At 37.4% G+C, this 27,857-nt stretch overlaps 1 protein-coding gene across 1 annotated transcript in view; it reads right to left on the minus strand.

The window, feature by feature from the left end:
* Positions 1 to 3,766: 3,766 nt before the first annotated feature.
* The window catches only part of cfap20dc (CFAP20 domain containing), a 39,050-nt gene continuing 14,959 nt past the window's right edge, over positions 3,767 to 27,857 (minus strand). The window contains exons 13-16 of the mRNA XM_068316125.1: positions 18,280 to 18,513; positions 9,514 to 9,575; positions 4,870 to 4,964; positions 3,767 to 3,919 (exon numbers count right to left, since the gene is read on the minus strand). Of these exons, the coding sequence (XP_068172226.1) occupies positions 3,801 to 3,919; positions 4,870 to 4,964; positions 9,514 to 9,575; positions 18,280 to 18,513 (510 nt within the window). The 3' untranslated portion in view covers positions 3,767 to 3,800. The remainder of the gene's footprint in view (positions 3,920 to 4,869; positions 4,965 to 9,513; positions 9,576 to 18,279; positions 18,514 to 27,857) is intronic.

The following is a 27,857-nucleotide window of genomic DNA, read 5'->3' on the forward strand; positions in this document are numbered from 1 at the left end:
TTTGTTGTATAGCTGCAATTAACCAATAATCAAATAAATAGTCTGATTACTCAATCATTTGCAGCAGCTTTAGTCCACACAATCCATCTACATTTTATTTGGCTCGTCCGGCAGCATTCCAGTCTGAGAGTTACTCCAGAAGATCCTGTCACAAGGGGGAAAGGAAGTTAAAATGACATGCGATATGAAAAGAAAGGTTACAGTTCTGTCAACTTGCACCGTTTAAGCTACTATCAGGAGACGCTGACCTCGTCTGACTCCTCTCCCACTGTGGTTGGCCTCCTGTCGCCATCTTCCTCCATCACTGCTGAACCCTGATCCTCCATTTGCCTCAGCTGTGAGTATCTGTATGTTGCCTCACTGAAACAAAGCGATGTGACATGTGAGGTTATGCTTGAAATCTCTATTTTAAACATTAAATAATGTTATTAAAGGGTATTAATGAAGTGCACCTACTTGACTGGAAAGCAGTATTTACGAATGATCATTGCAGCAGCAAAGACTGCCAACACTGAGACGAGGATCACAGACGCAATAACACCAGGGTGAAGTCTTAACTTGTCCTCAAAAAGACAAATGAGTCCAGTAAGACCTAACAATGCAGTGGTTTAAGAGCCTGTAAACCTCACCGCTTCGCCCATGATGAGTGACTGGGATAAGAGGGAAACTCAGGCAGGTTTGATGGCTGAACAACAGTGTGTTGTAGCACATGCTGCTACGAATGACCCAAAAAAACTCAACAGGAGGGGTATGAATAATCAGTCACATCAGAAAAATGCTCATCATCTCATGCCTTTGGTTACAGCAGTACATAAGACCACAGGAAACGCTTGGAGTGGAGTTTCAAAACACGATCCTTGTAGTGATTACATTCATAGTTGTCTGGTTTCACAGGAACTATTAACCACATGGGTTATGAGACTACTGACAAGAAACTGTCAGATTTTATTTCCATATTTTTTTACATATTGACAAATTTTGCTTTGGACTAAGAAAATATCATACAAGTGCCATGTTTAAATAAATATCAACCACGATTTTTTTTTTTACTTTGAAAATGATGCGTTCAAAATGAATCCACTTTTATGGGTCGGTGAACAACTATTTAACGCAAACCCATCCAGAAACATTACTACTACCACCACTATTCTGGCTGTTATTATGGATCCAGAATGATTCCAGATGATTGTATAAAATAGCTGTCGGCATTTTTCGAGCAGCTAGACGTAAACATTTCCGCCTTTCCACTTCCACACACGGGTCTAGGTTTTACCCACGACACATCTCAACACTGTTAAATATAAAATGTCTTTACATCACACTTCAGAACGATGCGCTCAAAGCTACACAGAAAGTATTATTATTGAATGACAGCTGTGATGATGTAAATCCAACATTATGTCTACAGACGGAGGAGCCGCCACGGGTGTGTCATTACGACTTTACCTGTTTTGCCGACATTTTTTACGTGAACCTGGCCCTACCTGCCTTCATTACAACATTACTTTACGTTACATTACTTTCACGCTACATTACTGAATACTGTACTTCATGTCGGTCGAAACCCCCCCCCCAGATCGGTCTGACGTAGGTTTACTTCCGGATTGTTTCACCTGGTGGAACTCGACGCATTTCGACGCCGCCTCGGAAATTACTGTGACGTTCACGTGTCACGTGACGTAAACTTCAACATTAACCGAGCTGAGACGATTACAGCGCTGGGCCAAGCCATCCCGTACTAGAGCTGAGCACTAAGAATTTATGCAACAGCGTTTTGAGCATTGACTACCTTTACAATTAAAAATCACACAATTGGCATCCACTCACTGGCTTCCTGTGGATTGATTTTGATTATACTGGTTGTTGTTTAGTTTTTCTCCTCTGATCTTTCAGATCTGTTTCTTTCCCCGGTCAGAACCTGAGATCCCGCAGCCAGCTGCTGGTGGATGAGCCCAGATCCAGCCGAAAGCAGCAGAGCTGATTGGGACTGGTGCTGCAAGCTTACCAGGCTGCTGAAGAGTTCAACAAATAAAATAAGACCTGCAGTCGATAATTAAATCACTGCTGAAGTGCTATCTCTTCTCACTTGCTTTTAATTCCAGCTGAGCTTGACTTCTTGCTTTGAACTTTTGTAGATCTATATATTTTTCCTTTATCATTGTTGTGTTTATTGGCTTTTTTATTATTATGTCTTTTGATCTGTTGTTCTTTTAGGTATGTTAGGCAATTTGTTCTGATGCTGGCTGCTTTTTAACATGCAATAAAAATCTATTTTGACTTCATTTTAATAGAAATTTTTTCTAAAATTGAACTGTTCCTTCATAGCACTAGAAACTGTATGGAGATTTTGGGGAAATATATCAAAATATGACACAAATTCAAAGTCATTTTGCAGACGGAGGTCATAAGGATTGTGATTCTATCAAATGTTTTTAAACCAAGACATTCTTATATTAACTGATATTTTTTTTAAATTGTAAATTTAGTTGAACTTGATCCTACACAGGATTGTTTTCTTCTGCTTTGCTGTTTGACTCTAAAAGCCATGCTAATTAAGCCATGTAAGAGTGGATATTATTGGTCGTAACTTCAACCTACACCTGCCTACACAGTAATTGTGTGTTTACATCTGCCAATTGCTTGGTCTTTTATCTATTTATTAACAATGTGAAAACAACAAACTCAATCATTTTATTTTATTTCTAGGCTGAAGGAAAATTGCAGCACCACCTTAATGAAAATCTACACAGAAAATCAGCAGCAGTTTGAAAGAAAATTTATTGGAACAAAACAAACATGCATCAACATCTTTTTTTTAACTTCATTATATATAAAGAAGAAAGTAACAGATACTGATGTATTATCTCAGTCAAAATGTTAATGTTAAAAATCTTCTGAATGAAACAAGATCCAGGATGCTCTTTCAACCGGAATGCATATTCATTTAGATGTGAAGACTTCTGAAAAGACTTTTTAAAAATCGCATGTAATACTCAATGGACAAGAAATCAGCTTCCTGCTAAAATTGGATGAGATTTATTGAGTTCCACTCTTTTACCCTATAATATGTCTGTATTTGCAGAAACACAAAACTCCAGATGTCCTGTTGTAATCTCCAAAAAGCAACAGAATGGAGGGGTTTCCATAAAAGGGGTATGCATTACCGATCAATAAGCGGCAGTGGCTCAGCGGTAGAGTGGCCGCCCCATGATTGGAGGTCGGCGGTTCGATTCCCACTCCTGCCAAGGCATCCTCGGAGTGTGAGCTGACAGTGGGAGGTGCCAGCTCACCTCCCAGCCACTGCCGAAGCGCCCTTGAGCAAGGAGCCGTACTACTAACAAGCTGCTCATTTGGGGAAGTCACTCTAACACACACACACACACACACACACACACACACACACACACACACACACACACACACACACACACACACACACACACACACACACATATACATAAAGGTATACAGTATATATACAGTATGTACACACATATATGTATATATATATATATTTACACACACACATATATATATTCAGTATATATATATGTATATGTATATGTATATATATATATATATATATATATATATATATATATATATATATATATATATACACAAACTGTATACTGTATATATGCATGTACAAAGTGGAGTGTAAAGATAATTTCCCCAATGGGGATAAATAAAGTGGATTTAATATTTAATCTTTAAACTAAATCTAAAAAAATCCTGAAGCCATTCATCCACAGTAAATGCCATCTGATTTATTAATTTGGATTCTGTTGAGCTTTGAGTCAAGCTAGCTCATAGTACTTCCCCGTCTCTGGATCAAAATAGCAGTTCAGGCAAGGATCATAGAAGAGATTCAAACTCTCATCACCATTCTCCTCTTCATTCACCGCTTCAAATCCTCCTGTAATAACGTACGAAAATCACTTTTCATAATTTACAGGTGACTATTCAAAATATATAAACAAGGCAAAGCAAGATTCAATTGAATCAAGTTTGCAAGGTAAAAAAGTGTGGAAATAATAATATATACAGTATAATATAACAGCAATAAAACAAAAATGTATGATTAATATCTTAAATATAAATAGCGATAACAATATACATTGTAATAAAAGTATTGTAAGTATTGTTATAAAATGTATATTGCTTGTTCCCTGCTAAATGAATAGGGCTCTACTTTGTAATAAAATGAGAAGCATGTACGACAAGGTAACCTTGAGACTCAAGTGGATTTAAAAGTTTTTTTTCCATTGTAATTTTTTCTCTCATCAATCAGCTCCTAACACCCGGACCCTGCACCACATTATGAAGGTGTAAAGAGATTCCCTGTAATCCCCACACCTTCCAAGCATGTGAATTTAGCTGTTAAATTGACAGGCAGTGAAATGCTAAAAAGGTTATGGAATGCTCCAGGAGGAACATTTTATCTTATCAGAACTTTGGCAATGATAATGAAAACTAATTATCAGACACACTGTGTAAGAGCTTTAAAAATGATGTTGTAAACTGAAAAGGTTTCATCAATTAACCTGTCGATGTGTCTAGGGGGTACAGAGCTGTAATGAGCCTGTCTCTTTTGACCTATGGAGTTAGGTGGAGGACAGAGAGCTCCTCTCTCATGAGATTTTTACCTTTAATTAGATACATTCTGCCCCACTGCTTAGTGTCGTCTTTAGTGGAAGGTTAACATTTTTGTAAGCTTTGACAGTCGTGAATGTTTCCATTAGTTATTTGCATTTGCACCATTAGTGTGGTTAATGTTAAAGCATTGTGTTGTTTGCAGTCGGTCTGACTTTTAAACACTTAAAAGTGCGTCTGGGAGCAAAAGGACCAATACTAAGGTAAATCTACCTTCGACTGGATTGTCAGGATTGTTCCACATCTTGCCTGACCTTCTCTGCTGGCTGGGAAGATTAATAGGAGGACTGAGCACATCCATCCAGTCCCTAGGGAAAAGACCATAAAAGCACACAGTCATGACAACACATGCCATTACACTCACCAAGCTCCTACTGTACCCTGCACATCAAATTGCCTCTATATGACATTTTAACAATGAAGTCCCATCATTGTGTGATCTCAGAAGCCCATCCAAGCTTTCCTCGTCCTTGAGCCACTTCTCCCGTTCACTTAGCCTCTCCACCTTACATTTTTACTTGAAGGGTCATTTATTAGATTCAGTCTCAAACTGTGACTTCCAAGAGTCTACATTCTGGCCCTGAGTGGGGGTCCTACCCTTGTCTTTGTCTCTGAGAGCAACACTTCTGTTCACTCTAAATTAGATTATCTGCTCTGCACTGAGACACACACATGCTACAGCTACACATCAATCATGTTCCAGTAACGTAAAAAAGCTCTTTTAGAAAATAGAGAATAAGATTTGACATTTTTATAATGATAATTACTAAGAAAATTGTTGTCTTTTTAGCCACTTGTCACAGCATCTCCTAAGATCATAGTGCATTTAATGAGGTTCATTTTTGTACTGTAGACCAATAAAAATATAAATTCACCGCAGATATTATTACAAGCTAAAATAACATTACAAATCACATCCACTAACATACCTTAACAAGTTCATTCAATAGGAAGATGACAGTTTTCAGTTAACTGTTATCAGAAGTTTCTGTGCATTAATGTCACAAATTCTTCATCTCTAAGCACGTGTCTTTATAGTGATCAAATACATTATCTCCACTGAGGCCCTGATTTTTCTTTCTAACAAAGGCATCCAGCTCTAACATCCCTTTGATGACACGAGAGGCAGAATATAATAAAAAATGGAGTGTAATGGAAGTAATTTTCTAGGACAAAGGCCTCTCCTACAGAGCTGCAAATTGAACTTCAAATTGTTAAGTGGGACTTGGCGAGAGTGATTAAATTCTTAGATTTTTAAAGTCATTACAAGTCAGAGCCCAAGAACCTGTGATAAAGAGAACCCTTGCTCATTTAATTTGAATAAGTGAGGCATTTTTTGCAGTGAGTACGTACGTAACATTTATTGAAATGCTTTCTAAAATATCTTAAACTAAACACACACTTATAAATACTCTCAAATTCACATTTATGTGCATTTGTAAACTATCCAATTTGCTCCTTGACACGTGTGATTTCAAAATAGCCAGCCAAAGGCGAACATATAAATAACACAGAAACCAACACATTCAGAAATGGCAGAAAAGTCCTAGCAGCGTTACACAGAATATAAAGAGCATTTCAGCTATCAAGAAAACGGTAGCTTTCAACAGTAAGGAAGGCTTGCAGTGATGCCAGGATGTTAAAAAAATACCATAATTCCATTCAGTGTAAGGGTGTCTTAGAATGCAAGAGAGAAAAGAAGAGGAGAGACAACAATGACAAATCCTGTGCAGCTGTTCTTCGATATGTAAATCAAGGTTTCCTTCAGAGCCGTATTACTGTTATACAGCTGCAGATGCTGTAGTCCGTGGGAGACATATTGGAGAGTATGGCTGATCTCTGTCAATATCGTTATCCAATTCAATGGACATTCAACCAAACAGCAAAACCTCACTGAACATCTTCATGTAAAAAACATGTTAGTAGTCATTAGAGTAAATTTAATTAAAATCTCGAAAAGTGTTCCTTATGTCTCCACTTCACATCACTTACAACGATAATAACGATAAAACTTAACGATAAAAGTATTTTGGTTAATGTAAATCTGTACATGTTCGCACAAGCCTACCTTCCTTTTCATCAACAAATCAAAGGCATAACAGAAGAGGTGGGTGCATTATTTGAGTGAAACCATGATGCAATCCCTTTGTCTTGTTCTGCAACAAGACAAAAATTGTGTACATCCATGAAGAGATGTGTGGAAATATGGCTCTGTTGTTGTGGCTAGTAGGATGATTTCTGCCTTGGTCATATCTAGAGGTGGAAGCTCAGTGCTTAAAAGTCAACTGCTAGTTACCAGAATTCAAAGGGCAGTTCTTTTGGTATGGAACCAAGAACTGGATCCGGTTGGGAACCGGTTTCAAACTGCGAGTTCACCAGAATCACTTTGTTTGAATTCTATCAATGTATTTTACCTCCACCATAAGTAAGTGATTGGTTTGATTTGTTTATCATTCATTCTACACAGCCCATTTCCCACTGTCATGAAACCTTTTGATCCAGAAAAAAATATTTTCAGACTGATGACAGACTGCCATGAAATCAGAAAGAAGACCTAACATTGCACTTAAAACAAAGAAGCACTGATTTCTGGAGTAGATCAAGATAAACTAATGTTTCAACAATTACTTTTCTTCACTTTCTCTAATTTTGTCCTAAGGGCAGCTGTTTGGTCTAGGCTAAGGTAAGCTACTGAGTGGCTTTCTAGTTTGTGAGGGTTTTTGATAATGCGAAAAACAAAACAAAACAATGATGCCTGATGACTTTCAGCAAGGACCCCATTATCAAGAGAAAAACAAGGCTTAATTTCTTGAAGAAAGATGACAAAAGTGAAACATCTGTATAATCCTTTCAATTCAGGGCAGAAACACCAGAAATGTGTTAGAGCATCTTTCTCTTCAAAAAAACCCCCGAAACCTAAACTTTGTCTTGTTTTCACTTAATTTAGCCAGAGCAAGTTCAACATAAAAATGTAAGTAAGATAAGTTGCTGTGAAATCTTATGCAGGGAAGCTAGCCTGGTTAGAGGGAGGCTAACCGTCCAGCAAAAGCTCAACTTACAGTTGCTATCTGGGTAAATTTCTGACTCAGGTGATGCTCCCACATAATTTGACATTATGACACATTGTTTCAAGAAAATCAACTTATGGTACATGGAAATTCAATGTAATAAATTATGCAATGAACCACAAAGACCTAAATACTTGTTTTAATTAAATATAGAACGTGATCTGAAGCTTGTATAAATACGGCATTTAAATTAATATTACACTTTTTAATATTAGAATGACCCTGTTTGGATGAGCTTGAATCGAACTCTTTTATAGAACTGGTGGTCAAATATGGGTGTGTGCACACTATTCTCAAGCAACATGTGAGATCTATCATACGTAGATAAAATTGATTTGGCATAGCAAGCAGTAGTGGTGAAGACAGAGCAGCGATGTTTGCTCCACTGAGCAGAGCTGACTGTTCATCTGGGACGTAAAAAAAGTAACACATCTGCAATAAAACAAACCAGAACTGAGGACTGACAAAGCCTTCCTGATTGATTAAATACTAAAGTAGCACCTACTGTATATTTATATTGATTTATTCGCTGTTCCTATGGTGGCTCAGCAGTATAGGTGTCAGTGCTGTGTTCTGAGGGTGAAACCTTTCTGTAGCCCTCAGCCTTGTGTCATCCCCCATCTCCTCTCTCATTATTTAGCAATATTGTCAAGAATGAAAGATGAATTTACCCCCCACCCACCTAAAAACACTTTGATGCATTCAACATTAGACAATGTAACCTTTAGGTTCTATATACAGTGTACATAAAAAGTCAAGTCAAACAGACCTAGATCCACACTAAAATTAAATAGGTTCTTCTTGCCAACCTTGTCACCAAGTTAAAAATCCATTAAGACATTCTTGTGTTATCCTAATGGCAGAGCAACGGACCAAACTGATCATTTAACCTCCATGGCAGAGGTAATAAACACCTTGAATAAGTAATTTTTATCTTCCCCTGACAAAATACAACAGGAGACATTTTGGGGAATCGACAAAGAACCAAGTATAAAAACAGAACCGGCAGTATTTTTAATAAACTTGAGTGAAGTATTTTCCTTTTTTGATGTACTCCTGTCATCTCACTTTTTTAACCTCAAGTTTATTTGGTCGAGTTTATTTCTTGAGCAAGGAAAGCAAAGTACATTTCTTTTGCCTGCTGTGAACTAAAAGAACTACTATGGCTCCCATCTTGCAGAGGAGAGTTTCGATTAATCAAATATGAATTTCTTATTCTACAGCTGCTGAAAGTCAGTGCTAAATAGTCCAACCCCTGCTGTTGATTAATACAAACTAGAATAAAAATGTTACGTTGAACATCAATTACCTAGTATGTAGAAAGTTTACATGAAACGTAACAAATGTGTACTTGCAAAAATGAAAACAGTGAAAACATTTCCTGGCACACTTTCTATCACTTAAAGTCATCAGTAGACAGGATAAGCCCCAGTCTGCATATCTATTTGACATTTAGCTTTCATTTTGTAGTCACTGATTACCATCTAATTGGGAAGGTGCATTTCATGCATCCTTGTACCAATGAAGGCTACATAAGGACATTTCTTGTCAGGAAATGCATAAATGTTTGCTTAAAAAAAGTTAAATTTTGTTCTTCTAATGTTTAGGAGGAAGAATGTCATCTTTTTCTGAAGAACTTTCAGAATCTAGGCTTTCACTACAAAACACAGAAATGTTATAGTATCAGTGTCTCTCTTCTTAAAATATGGACTTTGTCTGGTAGTTTACATTTTTATTAGAATCATGCAAATTTATTTTAGCAAATGTTTTACCAATTTGCTGTGCTTACCTGGGGTTTGATTGCTGGAGGGGGTTCATCTCCTTCTGATAGTGGTGGCCCTGATCAGCAGGCTGGATATGAAGGGAACAAAAATGAACGGTGTTATAAATGTCACCAAATATGCAGTACTTGCTAATAAGCAGTGTAATGTGTTAGGGCATAGAAAAGATACATACAACATAATTGAAAATGCTTTTTAGTTTCAGAACAGCCTATTTCCTTCCATATAACCCAGTAATGATCGACATTCACCATCAAAACAAGCTTGACTGCTGATGAATGACAGCCATCCCTCAACTATGGGAGGTAATACTGCTCACTAAAGAATTCTGATGTCAAGTAGGGCTTTTTAGCAATGTGTGGTAATTGGATTTAATTGTAATGGTAAAAAAGGTTGCATCAAAATGAAACAAAGACTTTCTGAAAAGGTATTTTATGTGTTAACAGGTTTAGTAGCTGTCAACAAGTCAAGCTTGAAATATCACTGCAGAAAAACTCCATAAATGAAAAGAATGGCAAAAGACAGAAAATATATGTGTGAAAATGATGAGTGAACAAATCAAGATGTACTCTGATGGTTATGGAGCAACAAAGGATTGGAACTGATTGGAAGCTGTTAATTTTATAAGCAGCTACATTATTTGTGAGATGTGGTACAGGCTATCGTAACAAAATAAGAGTGGTGCTATTTTCAGTATGAAGCAATATCGGGCTGTAGGAAACAAGTGAGTTGCCCGCTCCATCTTGTCAAAGTTAAAGACCATATAATAGCCTCGGGAGGCTATTTAATGCTGATGCATACTTAAAGGCTTTTGCATTACATGACACTGATAAAGAAGCAGTTATGTTGAAGCTGTAGCGTTCCAGTCTTTTCTTTATATAATTGTCGTCTAAAAATAAGAGGGTAGCTGAGCTTGGACCCCATGGAATTCTGCAGGTAATGTGTACTGATGATGATGAGTGGTGTGGGATGATGGAGAAAATTCTTTTGGAAATGAAGTAGCAGAATCATCTCAGTAGCCTGTTTTGTAAGTGGTCATTACAACGTCCTTGAATCACATCAAATGGAAAACGTATTGGACAGGAAAAGTGTAACGATCACAAGTCACAAAATGTATTTCTAGTAGTAATGCTTTTATGATTTTGAAAGGATGTAATATCTTAACAGCAAAATGTGGTCATGGCGTGTGCATTGATCTTTTTGAAACTCTACCTGTTGTACAGCTTCCTACAAAACCACAGGTCACATGTTGCTGAGAAGTTTGTTACACAGCAGGTATGGCTAAATCTAGATCCTCACCAGTAAGTTTGTTTTTAACTCTACATCTGCCAGACAGTTTTCTGAGCTTTTTACTGTTGCTTCTTTAACTAATTTTGATCCAAATTATCACACAGAGGAGCTGGTCTCCCTTTTTAACCAAATCTGTCACACTGTCCTGGACTCGGTTGCCCCCTACAAAACTAAAAAACCAAATGGTGCACCGCAACCTTGGCTGAATGATTCTATCCAGGAACTGAAGAGAAACTGTAGGAGAAAAGAACGGAAATGGAAGAAGACAGGCTTGCATGCATTTTATGAAATTTGGAAAGAATCAATGATGAGATATCAAGAAAGTTAAAGAGGCAAGAGCATCCTTTTTTTCTAATTTAATTTTAGCAAATCAATCCAACCCCAGAATTTTATTTAAAGTAATAGATTCAGTCACCACCCCCTCCCCCTGTCATTTTACTGATGCCTCTCAAGAGATGTGTAAAGATTTATTAAATTTCTTTACAAACAAAATTTAAGGTTATAAGGCAACAAATCACCCCCTCAGACCGCGTTTTACACGCCAGTAGGGATATACACAGTTATCTTAGCAATTTTGAACCGGTTTCACTGTTATTTTTATCTGAAATCTTAACCCACATGAAACTACGTGCAGTCTTGATGTCATTCCAACAATATTTCTTAAAGAGGTTTTTGACACAGTTGGTCCCGGTATTTTATTGATTATTAACAGCTCATTAACAAAAGGCATTTTCCATCTTCTTTTAAACATGCTGTGGTCCAACCTCTTTTAAAGAAACCCAACCTTGATTCTTCTGATTTTAACAATTTTAGGCCAATTTCTAAACTCCCGTTTTTATCAAAAATTCTAGAAAAAGTGGTTTCAACCTAGCTTTTAGCTTTTATGTCTCATAATAATCTCTTTGAGAAATTTCAGTCTAGTTTTAGAGCTTTACACAGTACAGAAACTCCCCTCCTCAAGGTAACCGATGATCTTCTTTTAGCAGCTGACAGGGGAGAGAGTACAATTTTAATCCTTTTAGATTTAAGTGCAGCCTTTGACACTGTAGACCATGCCATTTTAAATGACCGTCTTGAAACCTGGCTTGGCATCAAGGACACTGCACTTAGCTGGCTTTATTCCTACCTTTTAGATAGAACTTTTGCAGTCACCATAGGTAATTACATATCCTCGAAAACTCAGATTACCTGTGGTGTAACGCAGGGTTCAATTTTAGGTCCAATTTTATTTTCTATTTACATGCTTCCGCTCGGTCAGATCATCCACCGTCACAACGTGTCTTTCCATTGCTATGCGGATGACACACAGATATACCTCCCGCTGAGACCGGATGACCCAAGTAGCCTGGCTGCTGTGTTAGACTGTCTCAACGATATCAACTGTTGGATGGCCCAAAACTTTCTTCAGCTCAATAACTCCAAATCTGAAATCATACTGTTCACTCCTCCAAATTCCATCAGTCCCATTAAAAATAGCCTTGGTCCCCTGTCCGTTAACGTTAAATCCGCTGCCAGAAATCTAGGAGTAATATTCGATTCAAACCTCAACTTCAAATCTCATATCAATAAAGTTGTCCAATCCTGCTATCTTCAGTTAAGAACAATCTCCAAAATCAAACCCATGCTCCCACATTCAGACTTAGAAAAAGTAATTCACGCATTCATCTTCTCCAGACTCGATTATTTTAACTCACTCCTCTCTGGCATCAACCATAAATCACTCTCCCGCCTCCAACTGGTCCAGAATGCAGCAGCTAGGCTTCTTACTGGTTTTAACAGGTGACATCACATTACCCCAATCCTGGCTTCCCTCCATTGGCTCCCTGTGCATTTTAGAATTGATTTTAAGATTTTGCTGATCACTTTTAAAGCCCGTCTGGGTCTGGCCCTGAGTTACATAGCTGAAATGTTGACCCCATACGAGCCGGTACACAGCCTTAGATCCTTGGGTGGGGCCCTCCTGTCGATTCCAAAGTCGAGGCTTAAATGTAAAGGTGACCGTGCCTTTTCCATCCGGGCCCCTCGACTTTGGAACAACCTGCCTGAAGAGATAAGGCGGCCAGAATCAGTGACATCTTTTAAATCTCTTCTTAAAACCCATTTTTATAGACTTGCCTTTATGTGATGTCATCTTTTATTTTTACTTTTATTTATTTTTTATTCATTTTTATTTATTCTTTTAGTCTTTCTATTCCTTTTAAGCGTTAATTCTTGTTTCTATTGTCATTAGGCAATGCTGTCTTTTTATCCTACTATTCTTTTGTTTCTAAGTATTAAAATCAAAAGAATCGTTTTATTGCTTTTATTGTTCTTATCTCTTTTACCATTCTGTCTTAATTCCTGTTCTGGTGTGTTTTGCTTAACTTTACCTCAATTTTAGCTTAATTTTGTCCCGCTTATGTTTGGCCTCACTGTTTTGGCTCTTTATTGTCATATGCTTTTGCCTTGTTTGTCAAAGCACTTTGTAAACTTAAAGTTATTATTATTGTTAATTTTATAGCTGTAATCTACTGGACTGTAAGTGAAAATCTATCCTGTTCAAGTCTGCTTTAGCCAATTACCGAGTGAAGAAAACCCTCAGCTGAAATAAAATTAGGTGTGTATCTTTTGGTGTTGTTAGGACCAAAACACCACTGCTTCAGTAGGAGACTGGTAAGAAAAGTTGAAAAGTACTGAAGAGTCCAACTCTACAATAAATCAAAAGAACAGTGCCCCCCCCCCTCCCTTCAGCCTGTTTTTGGAGCTGACATAACTGTTGTTTGATGGTCTCCTTGGCTAATAAATATTTTGGTGATTTAGTTCCTCTGTCCCTTCAATCAACATGTCCGTGATTATCCTACAATATGAATAAAATTGATGCCACAGCTTTCAGAAAATGTAAGAGAGGCCTACCTCCCTCTGAACAACATTATCATAGATCACTTTTGGCCCATCTGTTACAGAGACATATTAGTTGGCTATAAACTATGCGGTATGGAATTTTGTTCTGCACACATTTCTTTGGAAATGATTTTCAACAACACATCACTAATGCCGGATAATTTCTTTCAACTGCCATATTTTCAAGGCAGTGTCAAGGTGAATGCTGATGTATCAGCTCCACTATAATGAGAATTTTCTTTTGGACAGTTCGCTTTTTATTTTGCAAACCGTCCATTCACTATTATATACTCTCCTAACACCTTAATAATCTACCTTTGATTTGAAGAAATATCTTCCACTCAACCTTGTACACATAAATGTTTGTTATTTAGTGAATCTGAAACAGAGAGACCTGGCTCATGATTCTGTTCACATGAAGGCATAAATGTAGCTGGATATAACTCATTTAGATATGATGGGTGGGGGTAGGCATGCATCGATTTTCATAAGGAGCTATTTCACTGTATAATTACTTAACTCTTCTCAGAGCATTGATCATGATGCTCTGAATGCTGATGTTCAGGGAAAGTAATTCTATTAATTTTATACAACTTAAAAAATAAAAATAAAAAACTCTCACAGGAGGAACATCATTCTTATTTCTGTAATAAACTTGCACTAATTGCTGCCAATCATGCTCTACATTAAACATTCACAATATTGCACTCAGAAAAAGACTACTCTGAGAGCTTCCAGCAGCACCACTGACTGGCAGACTTTCTGACAGCAGAATAACAATCTCATCTCCGTAAACTGAAGGCTATATCAGTCATGTAATTATGTCATTTTTGAGATGTCAATCCTCATGAATCTAAAAAACAGTCATACTACACCACTATCAGAAGGAAGGTAAATAATTGCTTATTGCTATTTTACTGTATACAAAGCACTCTTGGATGCATATTAAAAATCCAAACTGGACACCAGCACTGCTATTAAATGTGACTTTTTGTTTAATTGTGGAACATCTCATTAAGATATTAAATGCCAGATCAACCTTATATTGCTGTACTTTTCTTTAACCTGAACCCCCCCCCCCACACACACACACACAATTTTCAGCTAATGTCTTATTTTAAACATGACAGTTTGCAGCCGGTGATGGTTCTGCCCAGCTTTCTCTTTGCCATTGCTCTACATTTTACATGTAGATGTAGTACATACAAGAAACACTGCCTTTGCTGGATATAGAGAAGGGAACAAGTCTTTATTCACTGATAACATTTGTAAGCATGAAAGCAATGGATTTGCAACTTCATCAGGGCAAATACAAAGTAAAGAACTAAACATGGCAATCACCCTTTTGTCTTCATTTACTCTTGTCTGAGGAAACGGAAACGATGGAATTGTGTGTGTGTGTGTGTGTGTGTGTGTGTGTGTGTGTGTGTGTGTGTGTGTGTGTGTGTGTGCGTGCTCCTTTTCCTTTAGATGGCTCCAGTATCTTTACAAGCTCATGAATGTGTAAATTTTACCATTGACAATATCGTGAATGAGGGCGAGTAAAAGACTCAAGACGAATTGATAGCAGCTGTTAGTGAAGCTGTAAACGTTGACATTTTATTGCTTTTTTACTGTTTATTTTGTAGATTAGCCTGTTCAATGAAGTGTCAGAATGTTACTTTGATAATGTGGCTACTCCAAGTCTCCAAGCTTCCTCCTTGACCTCCAAGTCAAGGACGATCAAGAGAAATTATGTGAACATTAAGCCTCATTTGTAGCCAACTATATAAAAAAGATATTTTTGATGGGCTGAATGCTGTCAACAGTTTTGAGCTGTGTGATGTGTTATATTTATTCAGCAGGCTGGTTGTCAGTTTAGCATTACTTTAGTAGTTTAGTTTAGGTGAGTTTAACATTAGCTAAAATCTGATTTACTCCAGGACATGTATATATTATTGCTGCATAATTTACTTGATAGACATGTAGGTAGCCATGTGAGTAATAGGACTAAAAACACTAATTCATTTACTGGATAACTTCATGTTCTTTTGATGAGTATCAAGCAGTTAACCATACAAAACCTGTTAAGTCGCTCTAGTGAACTGCTTGGCATTGAGACTGGGACTAGTCCAGATCATTTTCCTTCTCTAAGATGTGTGGGCAACTGGTGGTTGGAAATACCAGCACAGTGACTAGAGACACAGTAAACAGTGATGGTTCGAATCATACAAGACTGGACTCCCCTAGAAGCCCAAGGAAACACTGGATTAGAAACTGGATCATGGCATTTTGGACAGAAGGTCAAAAAGGTGCTACATTCAGGTAACATGCAGGTAGTCCTCAAGATACAAGCATCCGACTTATGAACATTCGTAGATGCAAAAAACCCCCGCCCAATGCTATGTTCAACTACTGTAGTTCCCCTTTCTTCCCCTTACATGCCGAGCAGCGAAACATTAACATCCCATAGATAAAGATTTTACGTCATGTCAAAATAGCTGAGCAAATATAAGACTAAGTGAACAGTTCACTCTGATGTCAGACTTCATTCGGCTTCCCTGTTGGTGTGCCATCTGCAGTGTTTTGTCCTTCTTTTATCAAAATCTCTGTGAACTTCTGAGCTGTGAATAAACACAACACATTCGTGTACATGGGGACATTCACTAGCATTGAGACTGCTGGATGTTTGGGCCAGGTTAAAAGTTAAAGCCAGTACTTTAGACTATAGGGTTCCTGCAAGAAAACTGTCACAACTTGCCTGTTATTTCATAGATTTTTTAAAATTGTTGTCACCCTGTAAGAACCAAAAGATGATCATTGTTGTAGGAACCATTGTTGATCTGGAAGCATGCCTGGACTCAACTGCTGAGTTGGGTTAACTGACAAACTTAATGGAAATAAAACAGAGTAATCAAACATAAAGTGGAGTGTCAAGGAAGCACATCAGCACGTCTTTCACGGTGGAATACCTCAGTGGTTTAAAGCTTGGCTTCACATCTACACCCCCAGAGGATAAAATTCAGAGGTTAGATGTAAAGCAGAGGTTAAAATGTAAAAGCTACATTATGGTACTACACTATTTTATTTTGGATATGTGTTGTTTCTCTGTCATATAATTGTTTCTGGTAAATCTTTCTTATTTAGAGTAGTAATGACGTTTAAATGTCCTCAAATAGTGATTAATTCTTTCATTCATTTTCTGCCGCTGTATCCGCCGCAGTGGGTCACGTGGAGCTGGAGCCTATCCCCGCTGGCATAGGGCGTGAGGCGGGGGACACTCCGGGCACGACGCCAGTGCGCCGCAGAGCCACACACAAAGACAGACAAACACGCACACGCGCTCCTACGGGCAATTTGGGAACAGCCAATCAACCTGAAGCACATGCTTTTGGAGGTGGGAGGAAGCCGGAGAACCCAGAGAGAACCCACGCAGACATGGGGAGAACATGCAAACTCCGCACAGAGCGAGACTCGAACCCATACCCGCCTTGTTGTGAGGCGACAGTGCTACCCACTGCGCCACCATGCCGCCCCCAAATAGCGATTATAGATTGAAATTTAATACATAACAACTTATGAACAATTCACCTTATGAACAGCCTCTCTGAACCAATTGTGTTTTTAGGCTGAGGAATACCTGTATATCTATTCCAACACACACCTAAAATGAAGCTTTAAAATGGAAAATGAATCAATGCAGAAACAGTGTAATGGTTAGAATGCCACCAAAATTTACTATTAATACTGTCATGCGTCCTCTCTTTTTGTTGGAAAACGTTTTCTTTTCTTAATGTGCTGATGGGGGTGCTATTGCAGTATGTATGCAGAATTATAAAGCACTGTAGTTGATACCGTAAACATCCCCTCAGGGTCTGATGAAGTCAGATGTAAATCTCATCCTGTCCCCAAGGAAAATTCTCCCCACTGCAAGGTCTGCAGATACATGTTTTGTTGTGACCACATTGCTGTGTCTTCAAAAAGGAAATGATAATCCCTGTGGTAATACCAATATTCATTGATTTCTTCTTGAATATCATCATAATAATGGAAACATGCTTGTGCAGGAATTTATAACAGGGCTACAATATGAGCATTTGTAATTACTACAATCAGTGAGAACCCACCAGTGGACACAGTCACACAAGACAGGGCATTACACTCTCTTCATGGGTGTGATGTGCTTATGCTAATGCCCATAGATCTAATGACCTTCAGTAGACAAGAGTAAACTATAACATCTTTGAATTCAAAAGACATGTGGAGATAATTTCAAATGACCTAAATAATGTTTTAGTCACACGGGAAATGCTTGATATTATGCCAGAGTACTTTTTAAAGCTTTAAGAGGCCAATTAATGTGTGTCTATCTCCATAATCTTTTGTAATGCAGAAAACACACAGTAGAAAGAGCTGCATTAGCACGTCAAGGAGGCATAAGTTGGGGGCTTGAAATGGAAATTAGACAGTCAGGATCAACTAGGGTCAAAAAAATTATTCCAAATGGCAGAGTGAATGAGGGACAACCTGATGATGAGTGTAAATAGTGGATGAGATGTGCAGGAAGACTGCTTGTTAGTGAAGAATCACCTAAAAGAGAACAAGAATAGTATAATAGCACAGACCGTAGAACTATGGGTCCAGGTAGGGGTGTCTTCACTGTTCATGCTGATGCTGACATTACAGTGCTGAATTTGAGATGCGCTGAGGCCAGAGGCTCTGCACTCATCTTCCTCCTGCTGCCTTTTTAGACTTGCCAACATTTGAAGTTCCTCATCATCATGGAGTTGTAGCCTACTCAGTGAATGGAGATCGTAACCACCAGATTCAGCCAGCCTTGGGGATGGCTCATCGTCTTTCTGTAAAATGATCCATAAAACAGCTATTACTTATTTCAAAGCAATTGTGATGATCATGCTTCAAATCAAATTCCACCCATTCTACAAAGTTAACAAAATGTCATGTGCAACCAACCCAACATTATGAATCTTAAAAAGGAGTAATATGAGACAGAGAAGTGCTGCACATACTTCACTGTATTGAAGATATATTTTTTAACAGATGATCTACGGAAAGCTTTGACTTGATTTGTGAGAAAATGCAAGAAACCCTAGTGTTGCTCTGGTCCTCAATCAATGACAGTCAATGAGCCAGGGCTCCAAGGAAGGAAACAAGTTTCACGTCGTATTTCTCAGACAACCTTTCAGTCAAAACCTTCACTGCCTGCTGGAGTTGGCACAAACAGACAGTCAAGAGCTGCACTGATGAAGGATGCTGGGATATGTCTCAGCAGTGACTTGTGTAAATGCAGAGAGTAACAGCCAGATGACAGATGAGGCTTCAGGCTTTGCGATCTATCACATTGGCTATTGATCATCAACTGGAGAAGCAGCCAACCTCAATTTGTGACAGACCATAGCTTGACACAGCTCAACATGGCATTAAAGAACCTTTTCACATTCCTCCAGAGCCACCCAAATCACCAGTCATCACATTCTTGTTGGCAAAGAGAGGCAGCTCAACAGAGTGTCATCAGAGCTTTTAAAAAGCTGCACCTTTGCCAAAGCCTCCAAAACCACAGTTGACATCCCGACTGAAAAATTAATATTATTGTGACTGTAAAATTAAAAATAAGCTATGCCAACTTACTGAAGACTTTGGAATGCAATAAGCGTCACTGCAACACTTTCCAATGGAATTTAATTAGACTAGTGTTTATTTTACCAGGCTGCATTAATCAGTTTTTAAGAAATAAAAACATAAAACATTCAATCTCTTTGTAATCTTTCATGAGCTCCATCAACTCAGGACAAAAATACCTTGATTTTTGGCCGAGCCTGCTATTGTAGAGGTTTAACTTTTTTCACCAGCCACTGAATAACATCTGTCTGATGTTTAGTGCAAATAGTGTTCAGTGAATATATCAAAGCATTTTTTTGGTGGAGACAGCTGCCCACAGGGATTCATGAAGAAGCTATGACTGAAACTAGTCAATTTGCAGTCCAAAAATGAAAATATGAGTTTCATGAAGCTAAGCTCTATAGTTAATTCTGCTTGATTTTAGAACTCTGAGAATCTGTTTTATTTCACACAGTCATTTAATTAAAATATAAAAATGTAACTTTTTTAGTATTCTATCTTTTCACCAGGACATAAAACTATTTTTTACAACAATGACATATACAACAATAAAAAAACAAAGCAGTAATGATACAAATTTATGAACTCAGCTCTGCAATGCAAACACAGGAGGCATTTGTTGGGATGTCAACCTTGCTTCCGAAGATAAGTGTGACAATTGCTTTGTAGAAACAAAAAGTCAACCTCAATTGGTAATATACTTTGTGGAAAATACAGTGTAACATCAAATCCAGGCAACTCATAGTGGATATAATTAGGGATGAAAAACAATCCAACTATTGAATTAGGTTTGAAAGTAATGGAATCAGTTATAATATTTTCATGCGTGCCTGTCTGGTATCAAATCACAATATGAAGCATGAGCTCCCTGGATAAATTTAAGTGTATGTTAACATCATTTCATATCACCGCTACCTCATGTTTGATGTCATTTGATTTGACTTCTTGCAGTGATAATGCTTTTCCCAACTACATGGTTCACTATGTCTGATCCATATGGACCACATTTGTGCTCCCGTTTTCTGAGTGCCAAAAAGGGTGAAAGTGAACGGTTTGGGAGGATCCATGCTGGTACAGCCATCCTTGAGACGTGAGATGTCAAACTGGCAATGGATGAATTGAGCTTGTTTGGTGCTGTTTGATCCACATTATAAGAATCAGCATTGACTTCAAATTGCAAGTCAAAGCTGGATTGGGAGATCTTAGAGCAGAAGAGATTGACTCAACACCAGTTCTTTGATGGTGCAATGTAGTGCAGTGTGTATCCTCAAAGAAAAAAAAAGTGAGTGAACAAACAAGGGATTCAAATGATAGACACAACGTAAATATACACAGAAATGACGTAAGATTGCATACACTTTCTTTTCTTTCTTATGTTAGCTGAACCTTGATGATGTGTTCTGTCATTGAGATTGATCTGTGCTTAATAAAACATGACAATGACATGACACCCTTGTGAAAGGTAAATATATGTACCAATATATTATTTGAAATGTATCGTAATATATGGTAATATATTATTTTCCCAATACATTTACAGTATATTATATATTAGAAATACATGGAATAGCATATTGGACATATATTATACAATATATATTCATGTAATATATTGCAATATATTGCAAAATACACAAATAATTGCCGCTTTCCATATATTGCATATGAAACATAACTATATATGTATTTATACATTCCAAAATATATCAAATTTACATTTAGAAATATCATCAAAAATGTATTGCAATTTATATGGTAAAAGTATTGGTAATATATGTAGATATAGTTCAATATGTGGCAGAATGTATTTTAAATATATGTAAAATCATATTGAAACATATACATTTAATATATGTACAGATATATGGTATATTGAAATATATGTAAAATTATATGGACACATATACCTTAAATATGTTCATATATATGTTAGAATATATATTTAAATATGTAAAATTATATGGCTGCATATATATCACATATAGGTGCAGATATGAGTACCATATATGGTAGAATATATATTTAAATATATATTATATGGTAACATTAAACTAATGCAACCTGTATAAGCAATGCCAAACGATATAACATATCAACACAGACACAATGGGTAATCTATCAATAGTCACCTTTATTTTCTTTATCAGGCACAGATACTAAACCCTGAGGATTTGAGGTAGATATTTTGTAACAGTGCAACATTTTTTAACAGCGCAATTTGTTGAAACATTTTTCAAAGTGTCCCTTTGAACAGAAAGTATACAAAATATTAATTAAAACAGTCACCACAACTTAACATTGTTCCAAAATGCTGTTTCTGTAGCTTAACTGGCACTTTCAATAAACAATTATTTTCAAAACAAACATCCAACACCTTCCTTTTTTTTGCAAACTGTGAAGGACTTTTGGGGAACCATTGAAAAGCAAAGATAAAAATACCGAACGAACAGTCCATTAATCCAGGTTAACAGTCCATCTTGGTGGTTCTTCACTGATTTAAACATGTTGCGGAACAATACAATTTGAATGAAGGGGACTTCTTATTTAACTTCACTTGCTTTTGCGCTTCACCTGGTGTCTTAGTTTGCAGTTCTGTTGATGGATTTTCTGACATCAGCTTCTTTGGTTGCCTGAAACTGGTTTAGAACAGCATCTGTGGAACAAGAAGGATGAAAATTGATTACTCTTCCACTCTTCACAGCTCCTGTGCCACCCTCCCCCACATGCAATTATTATGGGAAAACACTAGCTCTGAGAACGTTTTACCTTGTGAAGCTTTAAGTTTCCTTGGGTCGAGAGCCTGCCGACGCTCAGCAGAGGGATCTAACTTGCTGACCCCTCCTTTCAGGTTAGACTTGAGGACATCCACATCAAACAGCCCCATCAGTAGCACCCGTGCCATCCCATTTGCGGTAGTACAAGATTTTGCAGTCCCCCAACAATGTGAAGAGACAGTGACGGTTCCATCATTCCCGATCTTTGTCTGGTCCCTTCGCCCAATTAACGAGGGAAACCCTATATTTTGTCATACTTGACTGTGATGCTTCGCCTCCTCGTTGTGCTGAGCAGAACCGGTCCGGCTGCTTGTTTCTTCTTGACGGAAAAAAAAAAAGTACGCGTCTTGTGGTTTGTTTTGCCGGTCACATTGCATGCATGCTGCTGGCGCTAAGGGACCCATCTTCCGGTCAGCGTCCCGCTCAAGCAATGCGCATGCGCGCGCGACGTGTTTATGCGCTATGATTGGCTGGTCGGATGGGGCGCTGGTTCTGCACTTGCGCGAGTCTGGTAGAAGTAGTCATGTCAGATCACAGATCAGAGCAGAACAACTAGTCAACGAAGCAGAATATACACGAGTACAAAGTGGACAGATTGAAAAGGAAATATATCCTTTAATATTTCTTTGCAAGGGCATTATCACAACAGAGGAAGTAACAAAATTTGAAAGACTTGTTGCAGATTTTGTCAAAAAAATTGAAACACTGCATGGAAAGACCCGTGTGTCATTGAATGTACATTTATGTCTTAATTTGCCAGAGTCTGTCAGGAATTAGGGACCTTTGTGGGCTCATTCTGGGTATATTTTTGAATCATATAATGGTGAAATATTGAAAATGTTTCATGGCACTCAACACGTTCCTTTACAGATAATGAAACAATTCTCATATAGACAAGTATTGGCTCTTTTGAGGAATGATGCTCTTAGAAATGCTGTTCCTGAATGCATCCAGCTATTTAATACCTTAACCGGCCAAAAAACACTGAAGCAGTTTGAAAGAGTAGGCAATCAATTAGTTACCCTTGGTCTTCATTATTCTCAAAAACTTTTGAGGGAAGAGACACTAGTGATGAGAGATCAACTTTCAGTCACCAAGGATACAGTCGTGAAAATATTCAGCCGACTTCTAGTCAACGGAGAGCTGTATTACTTACAGGAGTTCACAAGGGTTGTGAAAAGGAATAGCTTCACTGTGCTGCTGCATAATGGACACATTATAACTGTGTACTATTACATTGTAGTAGGGCATCATGGGGACAAAAAATACTTTGCTTTTGGAAGAATGTATGACAGATCACATAGTACACTGATTATTATTGAAAATGTAGTTGTTCTGAAAAAAGAATTCCGGGGCAGGAAACGGATATTTGATGTGACACAGTTACAAGGAAATGTATGCTTATTGATCTGCCACAATTTGCAAGCCATTATGCATGTATACCCCCAAGATCCAGTGTGGAGGATTGAAAATGGAAGTTTGCTTCAATCAACTAGAAGCATTTGTTTAATTCAGATGTTTTCACTGTGATCTACAGTATTTTGCCTATAGCCATGTATGGTACATGTTCGGTACTGTATTTTTTATTTTAATTTTTTTTCATTATTTATGGTTGAAAAAATTATAAAAAGTAATGAACTATTTTTATATATGGCACAATATATACCACAATGATAACAATATATGGCACTTGCATGTATTGCAGTATATTGGGGCATATAAAGACAAACTTGCATGTGAAAAATATATATATATCCATATATGATACAATATATATCTACAGTATATATGGCACTATATCCATATATGGCACATGCATATATTGCACTATATTGGATCATATAAATAAACTATTACATGTAAAAATATAGTGCCTTTTTGGTTTTGTTTGCAATATATTTTATTATATGTATCAATATATATGCATAGATGGTCTATGCATATATTGCAATATACTGGAAAATATAAATACTAAATCTCATTTAAGGGAATATTTTTGACGAATGTATTGCATGATATTTTCCAATATACTGCAATATATTTTCTTTCATAAGGGCACACAGTCACTGGAATTGATCGAGTCTTAAGTTTTAAATTAACTTAACATCTAAAAATGTGAATGACATACCGTCTATTTCTGAAATTCTTTCCCACATTCACGTTCAAAGTAGTGCTCGACAATGTTCCAAATTTATCACCAATTAATCCTGTTATGTAACTCCTTGTTTAAGTTTACACAATACTCTCGTCTACCTCATCATTAAAAGATCCACTGAAAAAATGTTCTGAATATCAAACACGCATACATATAGGCTTTAAAGAGATGTGATTATAAGTTTGAAACTTAGTCCTTTACTGAGGAAAGTTAGTGGATTCATTGCAGCAACAATGGATTCGAATTGTGACCTATTTTCACTGTGACAAAAAAGCACCCATGAAAAGTTTGCAAAAGAACCCCAAACCAAAGCAAAACAAATGCATCAGATAAGCCTCCGATAACCAAATGACCAAATTCAGAAGAATCCCTCACCAACGTAAATGTAGGAGATACACAAAGGATAACTGGACTTTCATTCATACTGGAGAAAATTGTTTTGATACAAACTGAGTGTCCATGGACAGAGGACATTTCTGTTGCTTTTTTAATACACTTACTATTGCAGTAAAAACTGGGACACAGTTGGAATACATTCAAACCTAAGTGGAACACACCCTTACATGGGTAAAAGCTATACATTCAAAACATATTTTGGGTTCTTTAATTCTGTTGATATCTGAAAACTACATTTAATGCTTTAGATTTACAATGAATACATTGAATTTGACATCACACTGTATCTTCATAATGTTCACATTAGTGCTAACCAATTATCAATGAAATATAAAGATTATAATTATACAGCCAGATTCCGAACAAACCTCCACTTTATGACTTCACGTTACAGACAGTCTCTCATGAATTAAACTACTTGAAGCCTCCCTGTAAACGGCAAGTCCCTCTAACCTCTCTACATCTTCCTACTGCTGCTCATGTTTCTCTTACATCTGTGAGCTTTGTTTTGGGGTTAAAGGTTATCATAAGCCCCTTGAGGTGTTTCACTCATCTGCTACATATGTTATTGCTTTTCTCTTCTCTTTCTCTGTGTTGTCATATTCTGAAGTGCAAGTGAATGAACAATGAACACATATATTATTGATAGGATGTATTTGGGAATGGCTCTGACCATGTGGAAGTGTATGAATTTATGGGGTATGTGCAAGCCTGTTTGTATAGGGCATATACAGTAGCCACACATTGTTTGACCAGAGCATGAGTAGAAAAGTTTAAAATAGTGCTGTAACATCCATTATTTTAGGTGTCATTGAATTAAAATAACTGCATTTCTTTGAAAACAGAGTAGATGTTACCTTGGTCTACTGTATTTAAAATAGTCATAGTCATAGTCAACTTTATTGTCAAATGTACCATATATGCATGAGATACAGCAAAGATGAAATTACAGTCCTCTCAGACCCACAGGCAGTAAAAAAACAAGAAACGATATATCACATACTGAAGTTCATAGCTTTGTTTTGCCTTTAATATTTCTCTATGCTTAAGAACAAATGCCAGCTCAAAAGAATTGCATGAAAAATGATGCAATGCTCTGAAAGACAATACAGTATAGCTCCAAGTTGAGAAATGAACAACCTGCAGCAACTGAATGTGATTCAAATCAATCCAGCTTGAGTCAGAGAGCTAATGGCCAAAGTCTCATTTATCACTATAGTTGGGATGGTGGGGTACAGTGTATTACAACGCTGAAGTCTACAGCAGTCAAATCCTAGGTGATAGCAGAGAAACTCTGTTGCCTGTCTTGGTTTTTATACTGTCTGTTTGGCAGATGTGGTACTCAAAGCCTTAGAAAAACATTGTATATTTGTTTTTACATCCCGCTTCAAAGCGGTAATGTACTTTAATTGTCAGTGTTTGTGTGTTTGTCTGTCCGTCCGTCCGTTAGTTCATCAAATATCTTCGCAACCGTTGCAGATCGAAAGATGAAACAAAGAACACATTACTCGCGCGGCAAATGGGATGAAAATCAGATGATGACCTTGACGTTGAGAAAACTAGGTCAAAGTAAAATTTAAACTTTTGTACACTCAGGAATCGGATAAGAAAGAAAGACGAGGAGGCCAGTGTGAGTAAGACCATAGATCAAAGCTGGTGCTTTGATCTACCTATGCACTAGCTTTGATCGATGGTCAAAGCTATTCACTAGCTTTGACTAGCTAGTGAATAGCTTTGACCTACCCTGAAAGGTTAAAGCTATGCACAAAGAAGGTCAGAGCACTAGCTTTGATCTTTGACCTATGCAGGTAGGTCAGGGTAAAATTTTTAAATCAGGGTGTCACGGGATGTTAAGGTCTGTGACTGCCTATATATATATATATATATATATATATATATATATATATATATATATATATATATATATAAAATTCACCGGGAGCTTAATTTAAGAACAACACTGAAGGCTACTATTTTTTATAACTTTCTGAATGTATGACATTTTTCACTACCACAAAGCAATACCTACAAACAGCACAAGGTTTTTCCAGTGTCACTGGAGTCACTGGAATAATATGCGCCAACTGGAAATCAGGCATTATTTGACACTAGTTAAAAGCAGAACTTCCTCTTTCTCAATATAGATGACTTTCATAAACCTCCGAAGGGAATTGCAGTGTGGTGGTAGGATTCTGTTAGGGCTCAATGTTAGGAGAAAGAGTGTAGGGTTGGTTCAAGGAAGTGGGGTCAGGGACACAGAGTTAATTATCACAGCTGTTTTTTGTCACACTGATTGCTCTCGCTCCCTTATCTGCAGTAGCGCTCTGGACCCCAGGGAGGCAGCGAGATACTGAGAGAGTCTGCTGCCTGGAGAATATGAGCATTTGAAAGAGACTAATAAGCTGAAAAGCTGGATTTTATGTTTTTCAATTTATGGGAAAATAAAGATTGCTGCCAGGAGTCATCATCAGTGCTGCTCTCAAGAATCCAAAACCCACAGTAGCAGAGTTTACTATTAATGGAACAGAGATCCACAGATTGGAAATATAGGGTAAGTGGAGGAGATTGCATTGTGTGGAAATGATACCATGGTCTAAATTGGACAGCTAAACGAGTGGCTAACTAACCAAGACAAGACTACAAAGAAAAGGGATGGCTGTTTGTGTGGCAATAAATTACCAAGTAGTGGTTCTCTCTGGATCTTTCCTAGTAAAAATCCTCAGAGCTTTGAACCTGACAAACACCTTGATATTTGATATGCTTTTGGCTTGCTATCCCTACCATTCAGGCTGAGTGTCCCATCTACACCTGTATTAAGCAAGGTATAGTCCGCTGTGAAAGGAAGACTTAGCAACTTATCTTCTCAACAAGGAAGAGTAAAACTTGAATCTTCTGCAGGATCCTAGATTCGTGTAAGATGACCTGGATAACCTCTCATCCTCATCAGCATTATGAAAGATAAATGTTTCTGCAGATGCTAATGGTTGAGATAATGACCTCAAGCTGTGACTGTGTTTGACTTTGTTATTCAAGATGCAATAGGCATGAACAATAAGATCACTACAACAAAGAAAGATACAAGCCAACTTAAAAAAAACTGTCAATGTAGACAAAGGGACTATTGATGTAGAGGTACTGGAATGCAGCAACTGATATACTGAACACACTTAGTGGAGGTGTTGAACAGTAACCCTTCCTTCAGAGGAGGAGTTATAAGATTCAGCAGAATGGTGACAGT

This window comes from Antennarius striatus, chromosome 5, assembly GCF_040054535.1.
Source record: "Antennarius striatus isolate MH-2024 chromosome 5, ASM4005453v1, whole genome shotgun sequence".
Classification (NCBI taxonomy): Eukaryota; Metazoa; Chordata; class Actinopteri; order Lophiiformes; family Antennariidae; genus Antennarius; species Antennarius striatus.